Source organism: Garra rufa, unplaced genomic scaffold (genome assembly GCF_049309525.1).
Source record: "Garra rufa unplaced genomic scaffold, GarRuf1.0 hap1_unplaced_011, whole genome shotgun sequence".
NCBI classification, from domain to species: Eukaryota; Metazoa; Chordata; class Actinopteri; order Cypriniformes; family Cyprinidae; genus Garra; species Garra rufa.
In genome coordinates, this window is record NW_027394286.1 from 118254 (window position 1) to 140592 (window position 22339).

The 22339-nt window shown below is 34.4% G+C and overlaps 1 protein-coding gene across 1 annotated transcript; it reads right to left on the bottom strand.

Annotated features, from left to right (window-relative positions):
* Window positions 1–321: 321 nt before the first annotated feature.
* LOC141314602 (cell adhesion molecule CEACAM5-like) lies at window positions 322–21226 on the bottom strand (the record flags this gene model as incomplete). The annotated part of the gene is made up of 9 exons (XM_073832667.1): window positions 21196–21226; window positions 18896–18931; window positions 7421–7687; window positions 5446–5676; window positions 5005–5274; window positions 2942–3199; window positions 2534–2803; window positions 729–986; window positions 322–591 (listed from the first exon to the last, which is right to left on the bottom strand). Coding segments are annotated over exons 1-9 (1891 nt in total), but the record flags the coding sequence as incomplete, so codon positions are not given.
* Window positions 21227–22339: the final 1113 nt, after the last annotated feature.

The window sequence follows — 22339 nt, forward strand, 5'->3', positions numbered from 1 at the left end:
ACTGCAGTTCAAAAGTTTTGAAGCATTAGGTTTTTTTAAAAAGAAAATAATACTTTTATTCAGCAAGGATGTGCAAAATTGATCAAAATTGATAGTAAAGACTTACATTGTTAGAAAATATTGCGATTTTGAATAAATGCTGCTATTCTCAGTCACCATCACTGCACGCACAGATCAATCTGACATCTGTTACAAACTCTTAACTAGAACATAACCTGACTAGGAAATGTGATAGGTGAGGCAAACTTAGATCAGGTTTACCTGGTTATCTTCTCAGTCTCTTTGTTTTTAAATGATGTGAGGAAAAATAAACACACTCACTGGATACTGTCAGTGTAACTCCATCACTCATCTGTGAGTATGTTGGGGCTTTTGACTGAGTTCCTTTACAGCTGTACACACCACTATGAGACCAATCCACAGATGAGATTATATACTTCTGGTTTTGTCCTGTGCTGTTAACTCGATTTTCTCCTTTATTCCAGCTGTATCGCCAGTCTCCTGTCTGCTGTATGTCACATGTGAGAGTGACCGTCTCTCCTCTGAACACACTTCTGTCAGGATGAACATCAACTACAGGTTTGGGTCTCACTGTGCAAACAAATGGGCAAACAACACACTTCATGTGTTTGAAAATAATTTTGAAGATCCACCAGTCTAAACTTGACAAACACATCAAGTTGTCTTCCATTAAAAAAAAATGTACGGCAAAGTAAGAAAGCGCTTACATTTTACTTCTATCTCAGCTTTATTGCTGAGATAATTGTAATAGTTTCCACGTTCTGCTCTGCACCAGTATCTTCCTCCATCAGAGACACTCACAGACTCGATTGTTTTAGTTGCTGTATCAGTGTATTCAGGGTTTGAGTCTTTTCTCCAGTGAATTGTCCATCCAGTTGACTGTCCCACATCACAGCTCAGAGTAACTGTGTCTCCAGTGAACACTGGACTCTGAGGATTGACAGTCAGATATGGCCATGGTTTATCTGTAAGTGAACAGTGATGCAGTGTTGAGTTCATTTATAGGTGTTTTTTTCATACTGGTCATTTTATAATATTCTGTCTTTATTTCCATTTATTTATTTATTGATTTATTTTTTTACAATTTAAATAATGTATTTATTTTCCACTACTTTGGCTCGATTGCTATTCCTGAGATAAACACACCCTCCTCATTACCCTATGGACAAATGTGAAAAAAATAAATACATGTATAAATAAATACAGAAATAACTATGCAAATAAATACATGTGAAAATGAATAAAAAGTAGAAATAAATAAATGTATGAATAAATACAAAGAAAAAAATAAATGTGGAAAAAAATACATAAATTAGGAAATACAATTATAAATATATATATATATATTTTTTTTTTTAGTTTTTTTTTTTTTTTTTTACTTTTCTTTGTACATTTATTTATTTATTTATATTTGCTTTTTTACATTTCTTTGTACATTTCTTTCTTTATTTATTTCTAATTATGGCAGCCTTGTCATTCCATAGCCCCGCCCCAGATCTACATGGGTCTTCTGACATTTAAAACAGTTGATTGATGACAAATATCATGCAGAGCAACAACTGAATGAATGTCTCTAAAATTTAAATGTGGATCTGGACCACAAAACCAGTCTTAAGTAGCATGGGTATGTTTGTAGCAATAGCCAAAAATAAATTGTATGGGTAAATATTTTTTTTTAAATACCAAAAACAGATAAAAATATATTTTATAAATTTTTTTCTGTAATATATATCAAAATTATTTTTTTATTAGTAATATGCATTGCTAAAAACTTCATTTTTACAACTTTAAATGTGATTTTGTTAATATTTTGATTGTGTCTGCTCCCTTAGATTCCATATTTTTATACAGTTATATCTTGGGCAGCTTATTTATTCAGCTTTTAGATAATGTAACTATTTAGGTGTATAGTGTAACTTACATAAAGATCACTAAACACTGAGAAATGATCCACTTTTTTACAGCTTTTTTTTCTCTGTATAGTACTCATTAAAGATTATTCTGCAAACAACTGGACAGTCTGATCTTTCTGTGTTATATTGCTGTCCTGTGTTCCCATGTTTTGTGTTTAAGGAAATGTCTTTCACAATTCTGCTTCTGAACAGAATAATGACTAAAGTGAATTGCTTCAGTCCTCTTAGATGTGGCTGATAGAGAGGAGTGTAAGAAAATATTTGAGCTACAAAAATACACTGCAGTTCAAAAGTTTTGAAGCATTAGGTTTTTTTAAAAAGAAAATAATACTTTTATTCAGCAAGGATGTGCAAAATTGATCAAAATTGATAGTAAAGACTTACATTGTTAGAAAATATTGCGATTTTGAATAAATGCTGCTATTCTCGGTCACCATCACTGCACTCACAGATCGATCTGATATCTGTTACAAACTCTTAACTAGAACATAACCTGACTAGGAAGTGTGACAGGTGAGGCAAACTTAGATCAGGTTTACCTGGTTATCTTCTCAGTCTCTTTGTTTTTAAATGATGTGAGGAAAAATAAACACACTCACTGGATACTGTCAGTGTAACTCCATCACTCATCTGTGAGTATGTTGGGGCTTTTGACTGAGTTCCTCCACAGCTGTACACACCACTATGAGACCAATCCACAGATGAGATTATATACTTCTGGTTTTGTTCTGCGCTGTTAACTTGATTTCCTCCTTTATACCAGCTGTATCGCCAGTCTCCTGTCTGCTGTATGTGACATGTGAGAGTGATCGTCTCTCCTCTGAACACACTTCTGTCAGGATGAACATCAACTACAGGTTTGGGTCTCACTGTGCAAACAAATGGGCAAACAACACACTTCATGTGTTTGAAAATAATTTTGAAGATCCGCCAGACTAAACTTGACAAACACATCAAGTTGTCTTCCATTAAAAAACAAATGTACGGCAAAGTAAGAGAGCGCTTACATTTTACTGTTATCTTAACTGTATTACTGAACTCGCTGTAATAGTTTCCTCGTTCTGCTCTGCACTGGTATCTTCCTCCATCAGAGACACTCACAGACTTGATTGTTTTATTTGCTGTATCAGTGTATTCAGGTTTTGAGTCTTTTCTCCAGTGAATTGTCCATCCAGTTAACTGTCCCACATCACAGCTCAGAGTAACTGTGTCTCCAGTGAACACTGGACTCTGAGGATTGACAGTCAGATATGGCCATGGTTTATCTGTAAGTGGACAGTGATGCAGTGATGAGTTCATTAATAGCTGTTATTTTTTATACTGGTCATTTTATAATATTCTGTCTTTATTTCCATTTATTTATTTATTTATTTATTTATTTATTTATTACAATTTAAATAATATATTTATTATCCACTACTTTGGCTCGAGTGCTATTCCTGAGATAAACACACCCTCCCCATTACCCTATGGACAAAGAAATGTATAAATAAGTAAATGTGAAAAAAATAAATAAATACATGTATAAATAAATAAATACAGAAATAACGATGCAAATAAATACATACATGTGAAAATTAATAATAGTGGAAATAAATAAATGCATAAATAAATACAAAGAAAAATAAATAAATGTGGAAAAAATACATAAATTAGGAAATACAATTAATTATTATTATTATTATTATTATTATTATTATTATTATTATTATTATTATTATTATTATTATTTTTACTTTTCTTTGTACATTTATTTATTTATTTATTTATATTTGCTTTTTTACATTTCTTTGTACATTTATTTATTAATTTATTTCTAATTATGGCAGCCTTGTCAATCCATAGCCCTGCCCCAGATCTACATGGGTCTTCTGACATTGAATACAGTTGATTGATGACAAATATGATGCAGAGCAACAACTCACTGCATGATGGAGCCTAGAAAACCTAGTCAGAATGTCTCTAAAATTCAAATGTGGTCTTAGACCACAAAACCAGTCTTAAGTATCATGGGTATAATTGTGGAAAAAGACAAAAATAAATTTTATGGGTCAAAATTATAATTTTTTAATGCCAAAAGCAGATAAAAAAATGTATACATTTTATACATTTATTACTGTAAATATATCAAAACTTAATTTTTGATTAGTAATATGAGTTGCTAAAAGCTTCATTTGGACAACTTTAAAGTTGATTTTCTTAACTGAAAATTGATTATTTACAATAATGCGTTACTTACACACTATGGTGCTGTTTAAATACTGTGCAGTTGCTTTGACACAATCTGTATTGTAAAAAGCGCTATATAAATAAAGGTGACTTGACTTGACTTGACCTGATTTTGCCAATATTTTGATTTTGTCTGCTCCCTTAGATTCCATATTTTTATACAGTTATATCTTGGGCAGCTTATTTATTCAGCTTTCAGATGATGTAACTATTTAGGTGTATAGTGTAATTTGCATAAAGATCAATAAACACTGAGAAATGTTACACTTTTTTACAGCTTTATTTTTCTCTGTATAGTACTCACTAAAGATCATTCTGCAAACAGCTGGACAGTCTGATCTTTCTGTGTTTGAGTGTTATATTGCTGTCCTGTGTTCCCCTGTTTTGTGTTTAAGGAAATGTCTTTCACAATTCTGCATCTGAACAGAATAATGACTAAAGTGAATTGCTTCAGTCCTCTTAGATGTGGCTGATAGAGAGGAGTGAAAGAAAATATTTGGGCTACAAAAATACACTGCTGTTCAAAAGTTTTGAAGCAGTAAGTTTTTTTTTTTTTTTTTTTTTTTAAGAAAATACTACTTTTATTCAGCAAGGATGTGTGAACTTGATCAAAATTGATAGTAAAGACTTACATTGTTAGAAAAGATTTTTATTTTGAATAAATGCTGCTATTCTCAGTCACCATCACTGCAGATCGATCTGACATCTGTTACAAACTCTTAACTAGAACATAACCTGACTAGGAAGTGTGACAGGTGAGGCAAACTTAGATCAGGTTTACCTGGTTATCTTCTCAGTCTCTTTGTTTTTAAATGATGTGAGGAAAAATAAACACACTCACCTGATACTGTCAGTGTAACTCCATCACTCATCTGTGAGTATGTTGGGGCTTTTGACTGAGTTCCTCCACAGCTGTACACACCACTATGAGACCAATCCACAGATGAGATTATATACTTCTGGGTTTGTTCTGCGCTGTTGACTTGATTTCCTTCTTTATTCCAGCTGTATCGCCAGTCTCCTGTCTGCTGTATGTGACATGTGAGAGTGACCGTCTCTCCTCTGAACACACTTCTGTCAGGATGAACATCAACTACAGGTTTGGGTCTCACTGTGCAAACAAATGGGCAAACAACACACTTCATGTGTTTGAAAATAATTTTGAAGATCCACCAGTCTAAACTTGACAAACACATCAAGTTGTCTTCCATTAAAAAAAAAAAAAAAAAGTACTGCAAAATAAGAGAGTGCTTACATTTTACTGTTATCTTAACTGTATTACTGAACTCGCTGTAATAGTTTCCACGTTCTGCTCTGCACTGGTATCTTCCTCCATCAGAGACACTCACAGACTTGATTGTTTTAGTTGCTCCATCAGTGTATTCAGGTTTTGAGTCTTTTCTCCAGTGAATTGTCCATCCAGTTGACTGTCTCACATCACAGCTCAGAGTAACTGTGTCTCCAGTGAACACTGGACTCTGAGGATTGACAGTCAGATATGGCCATGGTTTATCTGTAAGTGAACAGTGATGCAGTGTTGAGTTCATTTATAGGCGTTATGGTTCATACTGGTCATTTTATAATATTCTATCTTTATTTCTCACACATATAATTTTTTATGTGTATTTATATATTTTGTTTTGCACAGAAAACCAACAAGGTTTCAAAGAATAATCGTGAAGTGTCAGGTCTAAGGCTTTGGTTCTGTCATTCTGCCATTGCTGTACGGCTATATGGTTAATTACTTGTAAAAATAATTAATTCACAACTCAGTATGCAGATAAATGACAGAAATAAATAGATCAGAATCAAATGGTAATTATTTTAAATGCTCAAGTTAATGTGATTTTGAGCCTTGAACCTTACATTTCTCATAAAACACTTCTAAAGATATAACACACGAGGGAGAAAAGCATTAGTAAAAGAAAACCCACAGCCAAACTCTTGGGCCAAAATAGTTTTAAAGTTTTAACAAATTACATGTTTGTTTCTGAAATCCAACCTTCAGCTGGGATCAGTGTAATCCTGTTTTTTTTTTTTTTTTTAGATCTTAAAGAACTGAGCAAAAAAACTGTCCATTTGATCCAGATCAAAACCAAGCATGAATGAAAGAATGAATAAAAGTGCCTCAAGCTATTTATTTTCAGGGAAAATAATTATGTAAACGTATTACAAAACCATAAAAGTTTATAGTTTATACATCATTTGAACTCATATTTCATTATAATTTAAATATTTAATAATATTTTGTAAACAAAATATATTCTGCTTATGAAATTATGTTAGAAACATGCTTTCACTCTGACCACATTTAAAATGTCTTAAAAAGTAGTGTATTCTATTTAATTGATTAATAATAAATTAAACATGGAAGCTCAAATGTGTGACCTTCTGGGTTAATTATATTTTATGCACCATTTCTGATGCTAAATTAAATCTATTGGTTAATTTTTAAATGACACACACAGTTGTTATCCATGATACTGTCATGATTATGGTCTTGCGTTTCTCTTTTCTTCTGTTTAAGGACTTTTATGCTGAAGTGTTTTTGGATTCACTTCCTGTGTTTAGTTCCCGTTTCTCTTGTTGTCTTGCCTACCTTGTTTGTTTCCATAGTCACCCTCCTCTGTTACCATGGCTACTCATTGTCTACACCTGTCTGTTCTTGTCTATGATCTCCAGTATTTCTCTTGTTTATCGTCTGGTTCTATATGAATGTAGCGTGTGAATTTGTTTCAGTTATTTGGTTCATCTTGTTCATTTATGGATTTACTTTTGTTGTCTTATTTTAATAAACTTTAAACTGCACTTGGATCCAACATTTTTTACTGAAACAGCCACATTACAGAACACCAGACACTCATGTATCCTGCAGTCACATTGATTCAGCTTCACTAGAAACATATTCACTCGAGGACCATCAAAGACTTTCAGGACATTTTTTAACTGACCTGACTTAATTTCTCTCAACGATTTTTTTATTTATTATGTAGGATTGTGTAGGAGTGAGTTCCTACATTATGACACTCTTTGTGTAACACTGATGTTGAAGAGGAGTGATAGTGTTTCTCTATAGGTTTAATGTGATTCTGAAACAGTCATCACAGTACAGTGAATGTGTTAGTTTTTATTCTCTTTAGTTTAACAGTGTTTTAGATGTAATGCTGAGGAACTTCAGGAGCTTATAGATTCAGTTTCACAATTAAATCTCATTCTCATGTAGAGAAAGTTTAATAAAATGATGATATTCAACTCACCCTTTACAATGAGAGAAACAGAGTTTGATTGTGATGAGACTGATTGTCCATTTCTTCTTCTACACCAGTACAGACCCGCATCAGACTCAGCAGCTGCTCTGATAGTGAGAGTGTTTCCATTTTCAGTCATCTGTGACACTTGAAGGTATCTGTTTTCTTTAAACCACTCATATGTCCAGTAATAGTAATACTCAATCACACACGTCAGAATGACCGTCTCTCCAGTGAATACAGTATTGTCTGGTGTCACAGTCAGAGTAGATGTGCCTGTGAACAGAAGAAAACAGTCTGAACTGAATGTCTGATTTAATGTAGATGATAGTAATACAGTTCAAATTGACTATGTTATAAAGTTTATTTGTTTTGTCAACTTAAATGGATTTTGAAATGATAAAGTTAGTAAAACGTCATTGAACAGTTGATGTTCTGGCTGGTAAATGTTTCAGTCAGAGGTTTCAATAAAATAAAATACAATTTCAATTTATTTTAAAGAGCTCATGAGGTAATAATAGTCTTCAGAGAAAATGGAAAATGTATTTTAAAAAGGTTTTTGGTCAAATGACATGTTATGTAATATTTATTTTATTATTATTATTATTATTTTTTCTCCATGGTGGAAATCAAATTATGACTATAGATCACAGACCTCCAGTTCTCCACTTTGAGATTCCTAGGTTTAGAAAGTAGACTCAGGATGTTTGGTGTCTCCCCACAACCCAGAAGGAAAAATGTTGTATTATTACTACATTATTATTATTATTAGGGGTTCGAGTGCGTAGCACTGAATCCCTATTGTATTTGTTAGGATTTTTATTATTATTATTATTATTATTATTATTATTATTATTATTATTATTCCGCCCTAAAACTGAACGTGCAGCCCAAACCGTAAGGCCTAGGGACTTGAAACTTGGTCAGATTGTCAGGATGCGCGCGCGAACGGAGGGCCCAAAGACTCGCCCCAATCGGACCAAAGGTGGCGCTACAGCGCAAAAAACTAAGATTTTTTTGTTTTTTGGCATTTTCTCATAAACCGATTGCCGTAGACTCAAAAACTTTACATCCTTGTGATCCTTGGGTCAGCCCGGACAAAAGTGCAAAGGCGACTTTTTTTCTCTAGGACGCACCGTTTTCCCGCAAAATTGACCTATATCCGAAACCTACTTTTGCGAACTAGTCCTAGGTTTTTCGCCCAATCAGAACCAAACCAGTGCAGGAATATTCTCTGGACACTGAATATCAATAATTATCAAAAAAAAGTTGAATTTTTCACTCACGGTCGCAAAGGACCACCAAAACGTTCGAAAGTGAGGGGTCAATTTTACTAAAATGGCTATAACTTTTGAACGGAATGACATATCTTCACCAAACTCGGCACACATGTGTATAAGCTCGATCCTTGGTCAAATCAAAACAAATTGCGGAGCTTGATCACTTGGTGGCGCTATAAAACGGAAAAAACATATTATTGACTATAAATACACTGCCGTTAGTCCGATCGACTTCAAAATTGGTATGCAGTCTCTTGGACCAAAGGGGCACAAGTGTCTATGAGGACATTGGCGTATCTCAAAAAACATGGCCGCCATTGGCCAATGAAGTTTGAGCACCTATTTGACAAGGTTAATAGAGGTCAATCAGAATGAAACTCAGTGGGCATGTTCGACTCACGGCCCTAAAGGTCTGTAAGAATTTTGAAAAAAATCGGCCACTAGTTGGCGCTAACGAGTTTTTTGGCTCTGTAATCGCGCTGTGTTTCACACATCCACACAATATGCATATCATTTGATAGATCCCCTCATGCCGAGAAACTTTGACTCAAGAACCATTGCTGTCAATCAAATCCTTCATTAATTATTCACAAATATGTTAAAAACCTACTTTTGCGAACTAGTCCTAGGTTTTTCGCCCGATCTGGATCAAACCACTGCAGTAATATTCTCTGGACTCTCTAGATCAATAATTATCAAAAAAATGTTGAATTTTGTCCTTTGGTTGGCTATAATGGGCTAATTTAGAAAGAGGGGTGTGACCACACGTACTTAAAAGCCTATAAAAACTAAACAAAACCTCAAAACTTTACAAAAATGGGTGACAACATGTAGCAGATGACCCTTAACAAGCATGCAAAGTTTCATGACGATCGGACCATAGGTGGCGCTAAAACAGTTAAAAAGGTGTCAAAAACATGATATTTCTATTGTATATAGAACTAAAAACCCAATTAAACGTCAATATCTTCACATATACACTATATCTTCATATCATATGATAGATCTCCTCATTCTGAACAACTTTGCCTCTAGGACCAATGTTGTCAATCAAACTGTTCTTTTAAAACGTGAGATCATTTTAAAAACATACTTTGGTGAACTCGTCCTGGCTTTTCAACCCATACTCAATAAAATCAGTGCAGTTCAGTTCTCCAGACTCTCTTGGTCAGTAATTATCAAAAAAATGTTGAACATTTGCATTTGGACAGCTATAACAGGGCCATTTCATAATATGCTTTTTATCTAGTGTAGATTAAAGTCCACAAATACTAAAATAAAGCAAAAATTCACAAACCTAAGTAAAATTATGTATCATATGATTCAAAACAAGCAGATGTTTATGGACACTGGGCAAAAAAGGCAATTTAATAGTTATAAAGCTAAAAATAATGCACCTCTGTTTCAACAAAATCACAACTATAGCCACTAGATGGCAGTAGAATACCACTAATATGCTTACAGATACAGATTTACCAGAACAGTGCTTTGTATGGTTTAATGGCTTTATATAGTTGTGAATTTATATGTAAATGATACTAAATCACTGATATTACTTTTCAAATCACATTTAGCCAAAGTTTAAAACTTAATTGATACAGATATATCATATTTGACAATTACACATGATTATGATTACAGTTAAACATGACAATGATATATCAAATCTTAAAAACACAAGTTTTAAGCATGTTGTCACTTATCATTTATTGTACAAATCTCATATGTGCAACAAAATATGTGTGCATCTGTCTGTGTCTGTAATCGTGCTTAATGAACAAAATAGTTTAACCATTTAATTTCTGTGTATGTTTCTGTTTGTGAGTGAATTCTTCATAATGTGTAAGTTCTGGTGTCAGCCATATATTTCGTGTTGGCCAACACCCTAACGGTATAGAATCCGTAAAGGCCTTAAATACTCGAACCCCGCTCAATGCTGCTTGCAGCTTTAATTAGGGGTTCGAGTGCGTAGCACTGAATCCCTATTGTAATTGTTAGGATTTTTATTAGGGGTTCGAGTGCGTAGCACTGAATCCCTATTGTTTTTGTTAGGATTTTTAGGGGTTCGAGTGCGTAGCACTGAATCCCTATTGTTTTTGTTAGGATTTTTATTATTATTAGGGGTTCGAGTGCGTAGCACTGAATCCCTATTGTAATTGTTAAGGTTTTTATTATTATTATTATTATTTTTCTGCCGTAAAACTGAACGTGCAGCCCAAACCGTAAGTGCTAGAGACTTGAAACTTGGTCAGATGATAGAGCAAAAATCGAGGAGAACCTCACAAAGAATCAGCCCAATCGGACCATAGGTGGCGCTACAGCGACCAAAAACGCGAAAGTGACCATAACTCCCAAACCGTGTGTCCTAGACTCAAAAAATTTACATTTTTGGAATCCCTGGGTCTAGACAATTGTCAAATACTCATCTGTGATTTGGGGTCCCGGAGGCCCCGTTTTCCCATAAACTTGAGTTATGTCCAAAACCTACTTTTGCGAACTAGTCCTAGGTTTTTCGCCCGATCGGAACCAAACCAGTGCAGGAATATTCTCTGGACACTGAATATCAATAATTATCAAAAAAAAGTTGAATTTTTCACTCACGGTCGCAAAGGGCCACCAAAACGTTCGAAAGTGAGGGGCCAGTTTTACTAAAATGGCTATAACTTTTGAATGGAATGAGATATCTTCACCAAACTCGGTACACATATGTATAAGCTTAATCTTTGGTCAAATCAAAAAAATGCAGAGCTTGAACACTTGGTGGCGCTATAAATCGGAAAAAACATATTATTGACTATAAATACACAGCCGTTAGTCCGATCGACTTGAAAATTGGTATGCAGTGACTTGGACCAAAGGGGCACAAGTGTCTATGAGGACATTGGCGTATCTCAAAAAACATGGCCGCCATTGGCCAATGAAGTTTGAGCACCTATTTTACAAGGTTAACGGAGGTCAATCGGAACCAAACTCGGTGGGCATGTTCGACTCACGGCCCTAAAGGTCTGTAAGAATTTTGAAAGAAATCGGCCACTAGTTGGCGCTAACGAGATTTTTTGGCTCTGTTATCGCGTGACGTTTCACACATCCACACATTATTCATATCATTTGATAGCTCTCCTCATGCCAAGAAAATTTGCCTCAAGAACCATTGCTGTCAATCAAACCGTTCATTAATTATTGACAAATATGTTAAAAACCTACTTTTGCGAACTAGTCCTAGGTTTTTTGCCCGATCTCGATCAAACCACTGCAGTAATATTCTCTGGACTCTCTAGATCAATAATTATCAAAAAAATGTGGAATTTTGTCCTTTGGTGGGCTATAACAGGGTCATTTACAAAAGGGGCGTGGCCACATGCACTCAAAAGGCTATAGAACCTAAACAAAAACTCAAAACTTTACAAAAATGGGTGACAACATGTAGCAGATGACCCTTAACAAGCATGCAAAGTTTCATGAAGATCGGACAATAGGTGGCGCTATAACAGTTAAAAAGATGTCAAAAACATGATATTTCTATTGTATATAGAACTAAAAACCCAATTAAACGTCAATATCTTCACATATACACTATATCTTCATATCATATGATACATCTCCTCATTCTGAACAACTTTGCCTCTAGGACCAATGTTGTCAATCAAACTGTTCTTTTAATACGTGAGATCATTTTAAAAACATACTTTGGTGAACTCGTCCTGGGTTTTCAAACCATACTCAATAAAATCAGTGCAGTACAATTCTCCAGACTCTCGTAGTCAATAATTATCAAAAAAAATGTTGAAAATTTGCATTTGGACAGCTATAACAGAGCCATTTCATAATATGCTTTTTTATCTAGTGTAGATTAAAGTCTACAAATACTAAAAGAAAAAAAATTCACAAACTTAAGTAAAATCATGCATCATATGATTCAAAACAAGCATATGTTTATGGACATTGGGCAAAAAAGGCAATGTAATTGTTATAAAGCTTAAAAACAATGCATCTCATTTCAAACTGCATGAAATTACAACTATAGCCACTAGATGGCAGTAGAATACCACTAATGGGCTTACACATATTAATAGAACAGTGCTTTGTATGGTTTAATGGCTGTATATAGTTTTGAATTTATATGTAAATGATACTAAATCACTGTTATACCTTTTCAAATCACATTTAGCCAAAGTTTAAAACTTAATTTATATTATATCATATTTGTCAATTACACATGATTGTGATTACAGTCAAACATGACAATGATATATCAAATCTTAAAAACACAAGTTTTAAGCATTTTGTCACTTATCATTTATTGTACAAATCTCTTATGTGCAACAAAATATGTGTGCATCTGTCTGTGTGTGTAATCGTGCTTAATGAACACAATAGTTTAACCATTTCATTTCTGTGTATGTTTCTGTTTGTGAGTGTATTCTTCGTAATGGATATGTTCTGGTGTCAGCCATATATTTCTTGTTGGCCAACACCCTAACGGTATAGAAGCCGTAAAGGCCTTAAATACTCGAACCCCGCTCAATGCTGCTTGCAGCTTTAATTATTATTATTATTATTATTATTCTGCCCTAAAACTGAATGTGCAGCCCAAACCGTAAGGCCTAGAGACTTGAAACTTGGTCAGATTGTGGTGACTGCGGCCAGAATGGATAATCCAAAGACTCGCCCCAATCGGACTAAAGGTGGCGCTACAGCGCAAAAAACTAAATTTTTTGAGTTTTTTGGCTTTTTCTCGTAAACCGCTTGCCGTAGACTCAAAAACTTTACATCCTTGTGATCCTTGGGTCAGCCCGGACAAAAGTGCAAAGGCGACTTTTTTTCTCTAGGACGCACCGTTTTCCCGCAAAATGGACGTATGTCCGAAACCTACTTTTGCGAACTAGTCCTAGGTTTTTTGCCCGATCGGAACCAAACCAGTGCAGGAATATTCTCTGCACACTGAATATCAATAATTATCAAAAAAAAGTGGAATTTTTGACTCATGGTCGCAAAGGGCCACCAAAACGTCCGTAACCGACGGGGCCACTTTTACTAAAATGGCTATAACTTTTGAACGGAATGAGATATCTTCACCAAACTCGGTACACATGTGTATAAGCTCGATCCTTGGTCAAATCAAAAAAATTGCGGAGCTTGAACACTTGGTGGCGCTATAAAACGAAAAAAACATATTATTGACTATAAATACACAGCCGTTAGTCCGATCGACTTCGAAATTGGTATGCAGTCTCTTGGACCAAAGGGGCACAAGTGTCTATGAGGACATTGGCGTATCTCAAAAAACATGGCCGCCATTGGCCAATGAATTTTGAGCACCTATTTGACAAGGTTAACGGAGGTCAATCAGAACGAAACTCGGTGGGCATGTTCGACTCACGGCCCTAAAGGTCTGTAAGAATTTTGAAAGAAATCGGCCACTAGTTGGCGCCAACGAGTGTTTTTGGCTCTGTAATCGCGCGGCGTTTCACACATCCACACAATATGCATATCATTTGATAGATCTCCTCATGTCGAGAAAAATTGCTTCAAGAACCATTGCTGTCAATCAAATCGTTCATTAATTATTCACAAATATGTTAAAAACCTACTTTTGCGAACTAGTCCTAGGTTTTTTGCCCGATCTGGATCAAACCACTGCAGTAATATTCTCTGGACTGTCTAGATCAATAATTATCAAAAAAATGTTGAATTTTGTCTTTTGGTTGTCTATAATGGGCTAATTTAGAAAAGGGGGTGTGACCACACATACTCAAAAGCCTATAAAAACTAAACAAAAACTCAAAACTTTACAAAAATGGGTGTCAACATGTACCAAGTGACCCTGAACAAGCATACAAAGTTTCATGAAGATCGGACCATAGGTGGCGCTATAACAGTTAAAAAGGTGTCAAAAACATGATATTTCTATTGTATAAAGAACTTAAAACCCAATTAAACGTCAATATCTTCAAATATACACTATATCTTCATATCACATGATAGATCTCCTCATTCTGAACAACTTTGCCTCTAGGACCACTGTTGTAAATCAAACTGTTCTTTAAATATATGAGATCATTTAAAAAACATACTTTGGTGAACTCATCCTGGGTTTTCCACCCATACTCAATACAATCAGTGCAGTACGATTCTCCAGACTCTCTTGGTCAGTAATTATCAAAAAAATGTTGAACATTTGCATTTGGACAGCTATAACAGGGCCATTTCATAATATGCTTTTTATCTAGTGTACATTAGAAGTCTACAAATACTTACATAAAACAAAAATTCACAAACCTAAGTAAAATTATGTATCATATGATTCAAAACAAGCATATGTTCATGGACACTGAGCAAAAAAAAGGCAATTTAGTAGTTATAAAGCTTTAAAAAAATGCACCTCTATTTCAACAAAATTACAACTATAGCCACTAGATGGCAGTAGAATACCACTAATGGGCTTACACATTTTAATAGAACAGTGCTTTGTATGGTTTAATGGCTTTATGTAGTTTTGAATTGATATGTAAGTGATACTAAATCACTGTTATAGCTTTTCAAATCACATTTAGCCAAATTTAAAACTTAATTTATACAGATATATCATATTTGACAATTACACATGATTATGATTACAGTGAAACATGACAATGATATATCAAATCTTAAAAACACAAGTTTTAAGCATGTTGTCACTTATCATTTATTGTACAAATCTCTTATGTGCAACAAAATATGTGTGCGTCTGTCTGTGTCTGTAATCATGCTTAATGAACAAAATAGTTTAACCATTTAATTTCTGTGTATGTTTCTGTTTGTGAGTGAATTCTTCATAATGGATATGTTCTGGTGTCAGCCATATATTTCGTGTTGGCCAACACCCTAACGGTATAGAAGCCGTAAAGGCCTTAAATACTCGAACCCCGTTAATTGCTGCTTGCAGCTATATTTTTTATTATTTTTCCGCCGTAAAACTGAACGGGCAGCCCAAACCGTAAGGCCTAGAGACTTGAAACTTGGTCAAAAGATAGAGCAAAAATCGAGGAGAACCTCACAAAGAATCAGCCCAATCGGACCATAGGTGGCGCTACAGCGCAAAAAACAAATTTTTTTGACATTTTGGCCATAATCTCGTAAACCGCTTGTCGTAGACTCAAAAACTTTACATCGCTGCGATCCTTGGGTTAGGCCGAACAAAAGTGTATTACGGAATTTTTGAGCTGCGACGCACGGTTGACCCCGAAAAATGGACGTGAATCCGAAACCTACTTTTGCGAACTAGTCCTAGGTTTTTCGCCCGATCAGAACCAAACCAGTGCAGGAATATTCACTGGACACTGAATATCAATAATTATCAAAAAAAAGTAAAAATTTTCACTCACGGTCGCAAAGGGCCACACAAATGTTCGATACCGACGGGGCCACTTTTACTAAAATGGCTATAACTTTTTAACGGAATGAGATATCTTCACCAAACTCGGTACACATGTGTATAACCTCTATCCTTGGTCAAATCAAAAAAATTGCTGAGTTTGACCACTTGGTGGCGCTATAAGACGGAAAAAACATATTTTTGGCTATAAATACACAGCCATTAGTCCGATCGACTTGAAAATTGGTATGCAGTGACTTGGACCAAAGGGGCACAAGTGTCTATGAGGACATTGGCTTATCTCAAAAAACATGGCCGCCATTGGCCAATGAAGTTTGAGGACCTATTTGACAAGGTTAACGGAGGTCGATCGGAATGAAACTCGGTGGGCATGTTCAACTCATGACCCTAAAGGTCTGTAAGAATTTTGAAAGAAATCGGCCACTAGTTGGCGCTAACGAGATTTTTTGGCTCTGTAATCGCTCGGTGTTTCACACATCCACACAATATGCATATCATTTGATAGATCCCCTCATGCAGAGAAAATTTGACTCAAGAACCATTGCTGTCAATCAAATCCTTCATTAATTATTCACAAATATGTTAAAAACCTACTTTTGCGAACTAGTCCTAGGTTTTTCGCCCGATCTGGATCAAACCACTGCAGTAATATTCTCTGGACTCTCTAGATCAATAATTATCAAAAAAATGTTGAATTTTGTCCTTTGGTTGGCTATAATGGGCTCATTTAATAAAGGGGGGTGGCAATATATATCCAAAAGCCTATAAAACCTAAACAAAAACTCAAAACTTTCCAAAAATGGGTGAAAACATGTAGCAGATGACCGTTAACAAGCATGCAAAGTTTCATGACGATCGGACCATAGGTGGCGCTATAACAGTTAAAAAGGTGTCAAAAACATGATATTTCTATTGTATATAGAACTAAAAACCCAATTAAACGTCAATATCTTCACATATACACTATATCTTCATATCATATGATAGATCTCCTCATTCTGAACAACTTTTCCTCTAGGACCAATGTTGTCAATCAAACTGTTCTTTTAAAACGTGAGATCATTTAAAAAACATACTTTGGTGAACTCGTCCTGGTTTTCAACCCATACTCAATAAAATCAGTGCAGTTCAGTTCTCCAGACTCTCTTGGTCAGTAATTATCAAAAAAATGTTGAACATTTGCATTTGGACAGCTATAACAGGGCCATTTCATAATATGCTTTTTATCTAGTGTAGATTAAAGTCTACAAATACTAAAATAAAACAAAAATTAACAAACCCAAGTAAAATTATGCATCATATGATTCAAAACAAGCAGATGTTTATGGACACTGGGCAAAAAAGGCAATTTAATAGTTATAAAGCTTAAAAACAATGCACCTCTATTTCAATAAAATTACAACTATAGCCACTAGATGGCAGTAGAATACCACTAATGGGCTTACACATGTTAATAGAACAGTGCTTTGTAGGGTTTAATGGCTTTATGTAGTTTTGAATTTATATGTAAGTGATACTAAATCACTGTTATAAGTCTTCAAATCACATTTAGCCAAAGTTCAAAACTTAATTTATACAGATATATCATATTTGACAGTTACACATGATTATGATTATAGTGAAACGTGACAATGATATATCAAATCTTAAAAACACAAGTTTTAAGCATTTTGTCACTTATTTATTGCATAAATCTCAATATGTGTGCATCTGTCTGTCTCTGTAATCATGCTTAATGAACACAGTAGTTTAACCATTTCATTTCTGTGTATGTTTCTGTTTGTGAGTGTATTCTTTGTAATGGATATGTTCTGGTGTCAGCCATATATTTCGTGTTGGCCAACACCCTAACGGTATAGAAGCCGTAAAGGCCTTAAATACTCGAACCCCGCTCAATGCTGCTTGCAGCTTTAATTATTATTATTATTATTATTATTATTATTATTATTATTATTATTATTATTTAATGTTATCACAATTTATTATTTTTTATAATAATCATTTTATCAATGTTTTTATTCTACAGATGTGCAGTTTTGGTGGGGTTTTTGCTATTAAATTTACATAAACATAAATAAATTATTTGTTTTAAATAACTTTTTTTTCTAACCTTCATTCATATAGATAATATTGATATTGCCCAATGGTTTAGTGGTATGTAATGGTTTAGTAAATAAGTAAGTAAATAAATAAATAAATAACATCGCATATGACCACATTTTTAAGGAAAGGACGTGTGGCAGAGTATGATGGTTAATACATTTTTGTTAATGAATAAGTTTGATGTTTGCATTGTATTGTAATAAGTGTTATATAAATAAAGGTGACAAGATTGCTGCCATACAATATAGCATGAAATAAAATAATGTTATTTAAAATAACATTGCAGCCACTAGATGATGATGATCACTCAATGGCTCATTTAAATTTATATTGAGACATTATTAAAACATCATCATTATTATTATTATCATTAGTATTAAAAAAATATATAAAAACTGTTTTTGTACAAAAGTTTATTTTTTCGTCACAATATTTTGACATTATATAACAGAGAGGAATTATTTTATCATGACATTGTAAATTTTTGCAGTAAACTACAATAAGCTTTCATTTACTTTATTTTACTTAATTTTACTTTCCTCATAAACACAATAGCAGTGTTATAGCAGCATGAGGGCCTACACACACAGATGACGCTGCTTGAAGATGTGTGACAGCAAAATATAGACAAATGTGGGATCCGTGTGATCCATGTAGACAAATAAACCACTACAACACAATTCACCTTTGTTTAATAAATCAAATTACTGCAGTAATGCACAGTACCTTGAGTGAGTCCAGCGTGGATGAAGGACATCAGCACTAAAAACAGCAGAAGAGACACAGATATGTATTATTTATATTAATTTTACACAATGAACATCATTGAAATTTTGCTTAAGTTTCAATTGAAAATGATGAGCTTTTTCTGTGTTTTAAAGCTCATCCATGAGAACCGATGGTGGATATTCTCCATTATTTAACATCAACATACACAATAACATCACAGGAGTCTGAACTGATATGAGACTCGATTCACTGATTCACTGCTGCCCAGAGAAGTTCACAATATACAACACACAATGTAACATCAAACAGTGAATTTCTGTCTATTTAAGTGTTTTTGGCTCGTTTTGAGTTTGAGTAGTTATTATTATTCTTCATAAGTTAACAACTGAACAACTTCTTAAACTCAAATGAACACCTGGACAATTTATTTTTCAAACTGGTTTCCAACCGCATCACAGCACAGAGACAGTGCTCATAAAAATAATAAACGATACTCAATTAAATACTGATTCTGGCAAAATATCAGTGCTGGTACTAGATTTCAGTGCTGCGTTTGAAACTGTCGATCATAACATACTTCTAGAGAGACTGAAAGACTTGGTAAGGCTTTCTGGGATGGTCCTTAAGTGGTTCAGATCATACTTAGTCACCTACTCAAATAATAACCTCTCTCTTCTCTAAGTGGACATTCATGACATGTGAAGCCTCTCAAGACTCAATTCTTGTGCCACTATTGTTCAGCTGTATATGCTCACACTGAGTCCAAAAATGAGGAAGAACCAATTTGCCAAACAAAGCTACAGAGATGATGCCCAGATGTGTTTAGCCCTATCGCCTGATGTCTACAGCCCCTTTGACTCTCTCTGCCAGTGCATTGATGAAATCAAGAGTTGGATGTGACAAAACAATCTTCAGGTAAACCGTTTATTTACACATTAATCGTATTACTCTCATATGATGTCCCAAATTAATTTTGAAATTTTCTACTGTTTGCTTGCCCTGCTTATTTGAATTTATTTATTTATTTATTTTTTTTTGTAAAACATGATTCTTTTGAAAATATGTAAAATATAGAATCATGCAATTTTCACCCCAGTAACTATGAGATTATTTTATCATAGTACACAAAAACTCACTTTTGTATGAAGACACTTGCAAACATGTTACAGGCAGTAATGAGGTTAACGTTTCACATCATTGATTCTTCACTGGAAAAAAAAACAAGCTACAAAACTCTAACCAACTAACCAAATGAGGCCGAAGTGTATGAGATGCACTCAGCCTCACTTCCTGTTTGACGTTGGCACCATCAAATTAATAGTGATTTTACAGTGGCAGCAAAAATATTTAAACACTTAAGGCATTTTCACATAAAGTATAATTTAAATGAACCAAACTCAGTTTAGTGAAAGTGAACCAGAAAAGAAAACTGCTGCAGCTCTTTTAGTGTTCACAATGTAAACAGGCCAATGCAACATACACATAATTGCAATATATCAAAACATTTTACTTTAACAAAATGTAGCACAAGCACAATTTTCAATAAAAACATTTCACAACATAAAGCATGATAATAAATATAATGTAAAATAAAGTCTTTCTGATTGTCAAACGTTTAACATGTTCATACAGGTTCAATGTGATGACAGCTGTGGTTTTTCTGCTAACATGAGAGGAACTGACGTCATATAACAGCTAAAAATGATGTTGAAACCAAGTGGTTAAAAATAATTGAAAGTGTCTCAGAAAACATAAGTTAGTTAAAAACAATTCGAGCATCATTTGTTGCTACTTGGTTTGACATTGTTTCTAATGCAATGAAATTCAAATATTTTTGTTCACCCCAAAATGACAATTCTGTGAAATGAAAGCTCTCAGATTTAATCAAGAATATCCTCATTTGTGTTCTGAAGATGAACGAAGGTCTTACGGGTTTGGAATGACATGAGGATGAATAATTAATAACAAAATGTTTGGGTGAACTAATCCATTAAGTGTGACTTAACTGCCCAAATACTTCACCATATACTTTACCAGATCATCACACTGAATATAAACAATGGCACAACTTACTGAAACTGATCTTCAACTGAATACAATATATTAGAAACAGACATTAGACATTAGAAGAGGGCAACCAAACTCAGTTCCTGGAGGTCTGCAGCCCTGCAAACTTTAGCTGATTTGAGAACTACATTTGAGAACTACAGGTAACAAGGTTGAAAACACTGCAAGACTGTGACCCTTGAGGAACCGAGTTTTGCACCTCGATCTGTAGAATATAATAAAATACTTACAGAGGATGAGAGGCAGTGCACTGGACCCCATACTGACACATTAATAAAATAACCTCTGTCCTGTGTCATCTAAAACAGACACTTCCTGTGTTTAAACAGTCATTTCACACTTTAAGATGAAATGAGGGCGGAGACAAAACTCTTTATTGAAATACACAAAGAAATAGGAAGAAAAAATAATAATTCTAAGATATTTAGCTTGTTTTTTGTGCATGTAAGTTGTTAAAGCTGTCTTTCTGTACTTGAAAAAAGACTTTCACAGAGAAGTCTGAAACTGTTTTGTTCTAAATGTTTTGCTTATTCACACCCACAGAACGCATCTCACACCCAAAGGGGACATACTGTATTAGGACTATTAGCCCTGCACACATTACAGACACAGAGTGGAAAAGAGAAGTAAAACCAACAGTTATCAGCTCAACGCTACCACTCGCTCAACACTTTTATTAGTTGAAAACTGAAATTTTACCCAAAAATAAAAATTCACCTTCATGTCGTTCTAAACCCATAAGAAAGTTCAAGGCCCAGAAATGTAGTAAGGACATCATTAAATAGTGCATGTGACATCAGTGGTTCAACCTTAATTTTATAAAGCTACTTTTTGTTTATGAGCAGAGGTCAGCACACGCATACGTTGTGTCATGAACGCACGTCAAGGACTGACACGGAAGAGATGAATTTTTGGATAATAGTTTGTTTGCAATCACGTGATTCTGATGACGCGCGAAATGCACCTGGAAGGCAGGAAGTGATTTTTCTCAATAGGAATCACTAGCAGAAACTCAAAATGCCTATGTTTTGAGTTGTTTATAAAAACCTAGAAATTTCATTTCATATTGTGTATGAAAATTTGCTGTTCATAAGGAGGAAACTGCAAGAAATTGACTGAAAAATGCAGGGAAAAATGCGTCTGTGGTCAGGAGGAGAGTCGGATAATGCTTGTGTGTGCGAATGGCTAATATAAGATATAATAATATTAAGATATAAAGAAACAGATAAATAGATACAGGGTGAGACAGTGATTATTCGCTAAATACCACACGTAGATACAATGTATTTGTAATTGATTACAACAGAACCTTGTGAGATTGCCGTACATTGAAGTGACAGCTTTTTAGTGACTATGGAAGCAATATTTGCTCGC